General features: G+C 33.8%; 2 protein-coding genes across 3 annotated transcripts; both read right to left on the bottom strand.

Moving 5' to 3' along the window:
* Window positions 1–1875, bottom strand: LOC137812679 (putative WRKY transcription factor 29). The gene is made up of 2 exons (XM_068614831.1): window positions 1004–1875; window positions 1–712 (listed from the first exon to the last, which is right to left on the bottom strand). Exons 1-2 carry the CDS (start codon window positions 1357–1359, stop codon window positions 190–192), a joined length of 879 nt encoding a protein of 292 aa, XP_068470932.1. The 5' UTR covers window positions 1360–1875; the 3' UTR covers window positions 1–189.
* Window positions 1876–4721: 2846 nt separating this feature from the next.
* Window positions 4722–8645, bottom strand: LOC137812678 (D111/G-patch domain-containing protein). Of its 2 annotated transcripts, XM_068614829.2 has the most exons (11): window positions 8447–8645; window positions 8273–8357; window positions 8105–8181; window positions 7978–8002; window positions 7802–7895; window positions 7648–7714; window positions 6993–7086; window positions 6731–6912; window positions 5512–5736; window positions 5317–5433; window positions 4722–5075 (listed from the first exon to the last, which is right to left on the bottom strand). In XM_068614829.2, the coding sequence occupies exons 1-11, from the start codon at window positions 8522–8524 to the stop codon at window positions 5010–5012; spliced, it is 1110 nt and encodes a 369-aa protein (XP_068470930.1). In that variant the 5' UTR covers window positions 8525–8645; the 3' UTR covers window positions 4722–5009. The 2 variants fall into 2 exon arrangements, with proteins under 2 accessions (XP_068470930.1, XP_090155234.1); XM_090299108.1 differs by lacking the exons at window positions 4722–5075; window positions 5317–5433; window positions 5512–5736 and adding an exon at window positions 6421–6564.

The following is an 8645-nucleotide window of genomic DNA, read 5'->3' as shown; positions in this document are numbered from 1 at the left end:
TTGTTTGAAGTCGCCATATCTACACCATAATTGCTATTGCAAGATTAGAGTGTATGAAAGGCAATGTAAAATGGTGGTATATAAACATAACTAGAATTTAAAACACCCAGGAAAGTGAGGAGGGTGATGGAAGGCCTGGATCTACATCAAAATCTGAAATTTGGGGTATTAGTTTGATAAAGGAAGTAATCAAGAGTGTGCATAAGCATCAGTGAAACCTCCATCTAGTGCAAAATGTTGGCACTCAAATCCAATAAGCTTCTCTAGATCTGAGCTTGGAATCCAACCATCACCAAATTGAGCACTATCATCCAACCACTCAAGAAAATCTTCCTCTTTCTTCAAGTCACTTGTTACAAGTTTATCTTGAATGGATTGCACCACCAAAGGTGTCCTTGAGGAACAAGAAGTGGTTGGAGGGGGAATGAGGGAATTGTTCTTTCTAGTGGTCCCAGCAAGAGAGTTTCTTCGAGTTGGGTGGGGATGGCTGTGTTCAGCAGTGTAGGTAACCAGAAAAACTGCAGGATCTAAGTGGCTCCTTTCAACCTGTTTCCTCGCCAAACACCCTTTCGAACTGCTGCACCTATAGTAGCTTCTTGGATAGGGAGAACCCTTTATTGGTTTCTGTCCATATTTACGCCATGCCCATGCATCGTCAAGACCTTCTGCTGTTGTTACCTGCTTCACCACACTCTTGTTCTGGTTCTTCTTCCTGCAACAACACTCACATCGTTATTCACTATGCCCTACCACACCCCCTTCAAAAAACGTCACACAATTTTAACTCTATTATGTAAACAAAATACACAAATTCTACTCTATCCTAAAAAAGTAAATAAGAGTTTTAGTATCATCATTCAGAAACGAAAAAAAAAAATATGAACCACTTTACTGATACAACTCTTGTACAAACACCAGTTCAACAAAACAAAAACATCATCTGTCTAAACTCATTTTAAACAAAAGTGAAATTTTGCGTTTGATTGATTGCAAATAAACATACCCTTTTTTACACTTTGGTGTTGGGGGGACTTTCAAGCCTTGTAGAGCTAGCTTCTCTTCTGATGCTTTGAGTTCTTTGACTTGTTGGGGTTCTATGGGGATAGAGAGAGAAGTTGTGACGATGGTGTGAGGTGAAAGAGGGTGCAAAACTGGGTAGAAAGGTTTGTAAAGATCTTCGAGATCATCAAGGACCCTGGTGGTTTCTGAGAATTCTGGAAAGCTGTCAAGTAGCTCATCTTGGTGAGAGAAGAAATAAGAAAAATGAGGATTTGGATCGTCCATGGCGGTGGCTTCACCACTGCTTCCTCTCACAATAGCCTCCAAATCCCAATCCCTCAAGCACGCAAATTCATCCATGAACCAAGTACCAAGTATAAGAAATGAAAAGAAAGAGTGGTTGTTGGACGGTGAGAGTTCAAGGTGAAATGAAAGTCAGAATTTTTTTTGCTAAGTGAAGAGGGTTTGAAGAAATGTTTGGCTATATATAGAGAGATGAAATGGATGTTCTTGCTTCTTGTTGTTGGTTGGCAATAGCAATAGTATTTCAAAGGGGTTGACTAACTGTAAAGTCAAAATGAGAGCAAGTGGATGTGTAGAAGGGATTTTTTTTCAGCAATTCGGTGCTGATTCAATTAATATATTGCCCAACCTTTCCTTTGTTTGTGTTCGTAGACGAGTGAATCAGTCTTTGCTAGCGGTTAAGTCAATTCAATACATGCAATTTGGTTGGAAGGGCCAATAATTTCAAGTTTACACATTATTTTATATATATATAGAGAGAGAGAGAGAGGAGAGAGAGAGATGTGGATGAAGCTTTATAAGTCTTCACATGGCCGTTTTTCTCTTACGGCTGAAAGTGATTAAGGTGGTGGTATGAATGCAGTTAGCTAGGATTACTTATATAGTATGTTTATATAATATCTTATGTAACACTTCCTTCACATTCATTATATTTTAATACCTTTTCATCTCTCTTCTCTGTTTATCCATTTTTTATTCTACAAGTTATAATGTAAACTCCACTGGGATATTAGATCATGTTACGTCATGCGTGCATGTGAGTTTAGTTAGATATTTTTTATTACTTTTATTTCACAACTAATTATAGTAATATATACCTAAATTAACAAGGTAGTTTTTAAATATTATAATAAGGTTTTCAATTAACTATTTACAAAATAATGATTGCCAAAATATTAGTTAAAAACTTGAACTTTCTTTCAAAATCACTTTTTTTATTTGATTTTTTTCCCTATTTTTCTTCATCTTCTAAATCATAAATATTGTGATACTGTGATTCTTATACACCTAAGGAAATTTTTCACATGGAAAATTGAATATATAATTTTTGTCTTAAAACTTTATACCTTCTAAGTAATTATAGAAAAAAATATATTATAATTAATTTTTTTTACATAAACAATTTTCAACGTGAACATTCATGTTTGTTTCTGTATGTCAATATAGTTTCATATTGCTCAGGAGTTGAAGTCAATGACAGTTTATATACTCCTTCAATCAATCGATGTACCTTTTAAGGACAAAACTGTGACAGAACACCGACTTCCAAAACGGACAATACTTCGGATGCGGATGCGGTGATTGACCCTAACGCTGATTTGATATTAGAACAATTTCAATTATAAGTCAAAATATTTTAACATCACAGAAAAATTCCTCTTATTTTGATGTTTGGTCCTAGATGAATTTGATTGAATCTAAGTAATATCTGAGTGGTATTGTTGTAGCCAAAAAGGTTGGTGTCTATTTGATTACGTTTGAGTTAGAGGGAATTGATTTGGTGATATTTGATGCAGTGAGTTGAAGTGGCTAATAATTAGTTACATAACGCACACGTTTCTAGCTCTTTCTTGATATAGGATGTTAGGGTTGTCACTGTAAGTAGCTCCACTCCTTCCTTAGATTTGAGACCACATCTCCTCACTATACCGTATACTACAAATCCTAGCCAGGAATCTAGCAAAACCCAACTTAATCACTTTTTTTTTTTCATTTTACACTTTTAAGATGTTCCCAATTCAATGGATTCTTTTATACGTGTTTATAAAAAAGTATATAATTTTGGCAATTAATTGGGAAGTAAGTTTTGAAGTAAATAGGTTGATGAATTAATAGTAAAAGAAAGTAAATAGGTTTTGCAAGTTGTAATATTGGGGGTGGTGTTGAATAGAGTGTTAAATTGAGAAGGACAAAGTAGAGCAAAGAAAAAAGAAGCATCTTAAAAGCTGAAACGTTCTTTGTTTCGTAAAACGCAGGGAAAGTGGTACATGCAAATGTGGACTTTTACGAGCAAAGTGGTCCGTCTAGTACACTTCAAAACTATCAAATCAAACGTAACATTTTCATCATATAGCCCAATTTTATGACTTTACTGCTTCTGCTTATTCTCTTCACAACACATTTTTTATTATCTTATGGGATTACTTCTTCCCCTCTACCACCCTGCTTTCTATGCTTCAATAAAGTTTTTTAAAGAATAAAAAACAAAATATTTTTTCATCAATTTAAATTAACAAAATATTTAAGTTATTTTTAAATCTTAAATGTCTTCTTCATACACTTCCTCATTCATCTCACCAGCACAATGAGATAATATAATTTAAATCACAGTTAGTTAGTTGTCCGTACATTTAGAAACTAGTTAACAGATTGGTTCAATCATGTCTCGAATAATAGAATAATTGCTTAGTGATACTATATTTGAATGTTATGACATTTAAAGAGAAATGTTAGCAATTCATTTTCTTGCAGATTTGATTGAACATGCTCTTTATTAATAATTGAAATTTAATGAAAATACAAGGAAAAAAAATTGAATCTCAATCTTAATGTTGTAGGTTTCCATAAGTTTTATGACTCACTTCTTAATATATTTCTTAATATATGAAAGGTCTTATTTAATAATCCTAACAATTTTGGGTCAATAAGAATAAAGATAAATTTATTGTGACGTGTCTTGTACTCATCCCTGCCAATAATGTTATTAAGTTGTGATTATTATGATGTGTTGGTTTAGACATTCTTAATATATTATTTTTCATGTATTTGATTGTCAAACTTTTTTAACCCTGACGCACTTTTCTAATCATCAAGTTTATAAAATATTGTTTTTCCAATTTTTTTAAAATGATATTTCTTTTAAAGTAATAATAAGTCGTCACGTTGAAAAAAAAATGATAAAGTTGAATGGCAAAAATCTTCTTCTCAAGACGACATCGTAAAGCGTTACACACTTGATCACCGACTCTATCGACCTCCTCTCCAAACGTGAGTCATGCCCCTCAGCTTGATTCTTTATTCCTTCTCTATTCTCAGCGAATAAATAGAATAAGGTTTTAAAAGACCATAATATTTGGAAATTTTGCTTTATTGAAGTCTAAAATTTTGAAAATGGCTTCACTTTGGCAATGGTGTGGTGCCGCGTTTTTATTTCTAGAGTTGTTTCTGTGCAGGAACCCATTATGTTGGTTTCATCTATATTAAAAATTGAAAAGGAAAAAGATTCTAGTATTTGCATTTAAATTAATGAAATGTTCTAACCGCAACTATATTAAAATATATTATTTTAAAAATAGACTAAAATGGAAATTACTAAATCTAAATGACAAAAATGCTATTTTAGAAAATAATAATAATCATGCACAAGTTTTCTAGTGCATTCAATGGTAGGTCTAATTAATTTAAGGGACGAGTAGACATGAAAGAAAAAAACTTCCCTGATCTTCATTCAAAAGAATATGTATCAAGCTTCCTGAAATAAAAATTAAGTACGAATTATGTTGACATTTCCACGTTCATCCATCACTCTGATGAGCACACACAATTTTACTTTGCAATCCAGGTTGCAAAAAAATGTAAATTATATTTCATAAAATGCTATTGACTTAATACAACATACTTGGTAAAGCTAACAAATGAAAAGTTACCTAAACCCTTTAAATAATATAATGAATTAGAAAAGGCCAAGAAAAAGACGTATCAAAATTTCAGTTTTTCTTTGATGCCAATCGCACTCTTTTCCCTTCAATACAAAACTTCCTACTACCTGTCAGCTGCAATCAAGGAACAAATCAGGTCAAAACGGGAACGATGCAAGAAATAATAATAATAATATGATGGATATTACCAAAGCATGGAATGTCAAGAATAATATCTAATGATTCCAAATCCCAGATATACAATTATTAGATGAGTGCAACATTATTTCAAGCATCATATATTTCTTCTGTCAAAAAGAGGTTGCCATTAGCACAACATTTGACTCTATCAAGAAAAGGTTGCCAGTAGCACTACCTTTTGCCGTAAGTAAGCAATACCCTCTTTTTTCGAAGAAAGGTCAGACAAAACCGAAGGTGAATGTTCATCAATAAGAACTTTGAGCTGTTTCAGTTTCAACGATTCTCCAGGCACCTGTAGTTAAGCAGGAAGTGATCCATCACGGATTTATCAAGGGGAAAAAATATTTGCAACGCAAAAAATAGTACTCACCTGCTGTAAAATCTTTTTGCACAACTTTTTCAGCTTCACTTTGCATTCAACGATCTTTTCTACTTTAACCAAGTCATCATGGTCTTGTTTTTCAAGGGAATCCATGTCAGCAGAATCTTCATCACTATCATCAAAGGATGTCTTCTTCCCCTGATAATAGCAGCCAGCTACTTTCTTGGGTCTGTCCTTGATACCTAGTCCCTGCTTCCCCGTTGTGGCTTTCTCCTGGTAGAACAATTACTGTATAGTTAACTATACTGCTATATAATTAATTATTTCATCCTACAGGTTTGGCTACGAAATTATTACCACAATATAGCCCAAGGGTTTTAAGATATCGATTAGGAGTGTTCATGGGTCCCATTAACTCAAACCGATCCAACCCAATTCAACCCATCATTATATAATATTCTTAACTTTAATTTAATATTTGTATACTTATATACAAAATAAAGATTGATATAAATCACATATATTAAACATCATTTTCTTTCTCTCTTGTCCTACTCTCCTTGCTCAAACATTCCTTAGAGCATCTATAGTAGAGAACATCCATAGGTTATTTAACTACTCTTTGCAAATCTTAGTCTTCCATGCCATATTTAAGAACTCCATCTAATTTTAACTTCAATGATAAACTCGCTATTAGTATAACTTTCTCTCAAACTAATAGTTTTTGTACAAAAGGAAAATAATTTTTTCATTTGTAAGAACATGATCTTTCACATAAATAGTTCTTTTACACTATCGAACTCCAAAGCAAATGTCATGTAAAACAAGTTCATAGTTTACAAACTAAATTTTGAACAGTCTACAAAAGATGTAACGTTTTCTCATATCTATACGTCAAACAAAATACATATATAATATAAATATTTGAAATTTGTATAAAACTGAATTGGTAAAGAAAGAATAGTGTATTTTTTAAATTGTAAAACATTTTTTATTCTCTGCGTACCAATTGATCCAATCCAACTCGATCTGCCATTGATGAAAGTTGGTACATTTTGGACTTGATAGAAAGGTGACAATCCAGCCCAACCAAACCCAACCCTAACCATTAACACCCCTAATATCAGTCGAGTATCACCAAAACCTTCTTAAGATTGAACATCACATGCGACTATACTACTGTTATCATTTGACAAAATGAAATAAACAGAAATGACTATATTACCATTACATGTATAACAAGTAGAATAGCAAAGAGGTCACATACCTGGACTAGATTATAAAGGTTTTCTTGATCCTCTTCATGAAAAGCAGTTCTCTCTGCCCTATTTCTTACAGTTTCAGATGTAATAGACTTTTTCTTCTTCAATTCAGCTCCAAGAAATCCACCAGAGATAAAACCATACTTGTAGCCCCACCAGTCTGGAGGTATAGCAGGATATTTGCTTTCTGTACCAATGCAGTAACCAAAGATCATATATGATGCCAATCAACATAAGTAGCACAAACTACATTTCGGTAGTGTGTACCTTCAACTTCAACAATTTGAATTTCAGATGCCTTCGACATGTCCAGCTCACCATCAGAGTTATCAGTAACCCCAGATATGTCTCCCTTTTTAACCTATTACCAACATCATAGAAGTAAACAAACAACAAGCTTGGATGAAATAAAACTGCAAAACACATTTAAGAAGCTAGAATATAGAAAATGCTACCACCATTAGCTTAATATATCAATTTTAAAGATTTAAAGTATCAAGACTTTTCAAAAAGAAAAAAGAAACGCAGGGGCATCTAATATTCAAGCATCCATTCATGCAATGAAATTTGAGAAGATTGCAATCTACGGTTAGCCTCTGTCTAAATTAAGTATAATGGAACAAAATTGAGCTTCCTCGAATATTGGAGTTACAATTCAAAAAAAAAAAATCTTTAGTAGTAATAGGTGTTCCAGGTTCATCGAATAAAACATAAAAAGCAAATATATTGAGAGAATAAAAAAACTAAAATAACAAAGTAGAAATGCACAAACGAACATGGATAGATAAATACTCTAGAGAATATCAGACCCCAATCCTATTCCCACAATTTTAGTGATAGAAATTCGTTCAATTCAGCATCGCCACTCAGGTTGTTAAATGTAGAGCGAATGGTGTATTTAGTATCGAGAGTAGGAACTAACAAGAATTCCTTCGAGATCCTTCATGGAATACTGCGAGACAAGCTTCCCCCTCTCTCTTCTCTGGTATCTGAAACAAAGTAAAATTAAAATCGTGCACAACTAAATCAAAACTACACAACAACATAAGTAAAATCAAATAAAAAAAGAAACACACCTTCCCTGTGGCCTTGTAGTTTTGGAGACAGAATCATCATTGTCAACAAGAACATTAGCCTTGGTTTCCTTCTTAGGTGAGTTATCCTCAATGTCTAACAAAGTTCGCAAAACACAAACCTCAAACACAATCAAGTGGGAAAATCACAGACGGGTACGAATATGATATGATTATACCTGTGTCATGGGATTGAGGCGCTTGCTATACACATCACACGGAGAAAAAAAAAAAAGATCTCAGCGAAGAGCAAAAAAATTTGAACGAACACGAAAAAAAAAAAAAAAGAGTGAGGAAGAAACATACAACTTTCAATCTCTTGAGTATATTATCAAATTGAGTGGTGTCGAAGGCCCATTGGTTTGGCTTCTCAAGGCCAACACCTGTAATCGAATTTAGAAGCGAATAAGCATAACGATTGCAAGAGAGATAGAAAGGAAATGTAAAATTGAAGAATAAAGAGAAAGAAGAAACCAGTAGTGTCTTGTTTGTTTTGGACTCGAACGTGTCCTTTGATCCCCTGCTTATCTTTTCCGAGACCTTCTCCTTCTTCCCAACCCTAACATTATACATAATATAGTTGAATTCAATATATATGTGAAAAGTATAGAATAAATTGAAAGGTGGAAGCAGAGACGGAGGGTTCACCATTTGCTTCATGAGGCGAAAAGCAGCGGATTGCCTGGCGACACCGACGTAACAGAGAGGGGATTCGGGCGCCGCCATGGCTCCCACCGTACACTGCCGCTGCTACCTTCTTTTCTTTCACTTCTTCTCTTTCGAGTGCTTTCCTTTAGAAACCCCAGACAAAGCCTCTCCTACCAACCACTACGCGCTCAGGGTTTTC

This window comes from Phaseolus vulgaris, chromosome 2 (assembly GCF_051622355.1).
Source record: "Phaseolus vulgaris cultivar YP4 chromosome 2, ASM5162235v1, whole genome shotgun sequence".
Classification (NCBI taxonomy): Eukaryota; Viridiplantae; Streptophyta; class Magnoliopsida; order Fabales; family Fabaceae; genus Phaseolus; species Phaseolus vulgaris.
The sequence above is the reverse complement of the archived record's forward strand: the minus strand, read 5'-3'. Positions and strand labels throughout refer to the sequence as shown.

Coding starts and splice junctions, on each gene's coding strand:
- LOC137812679 (XM_068614831.1), bottom strand. CDS start 1,359: ATGGATGAATTTGCGTGCTTGAGGGATTGGGATTTGGAGGCTATTGTG. Junction 713..1,003: donor ACACCAAAGTGTAAAAAAGG/GTATGTTTATTT, acceptor GTGTTGTTGCAG/GAAGAAGAACCAGAACAAGA.
- LOC137812678 (XM_068614829.2), bottom strand. CDS start 8,524: ATGGCGGCGCCCGAATCCCCTCTCTGTTACGTCGGTGTCGCCAGGCAA. Junction 5,434..5,511: donor GCAAAAAGATTTTACAGCAG/GTGAGTACTATT, acceptor GCTTAACTACAG/GTGCCTGGAGAATCGTTGAA. Junction 5,076..5,316: donor TTGCTTACTTACGGCAAAAG/GTAGTGCTACTG, acceptor CCTTGATTGCAG/CTGACAGGTAGTAGGAAGTT.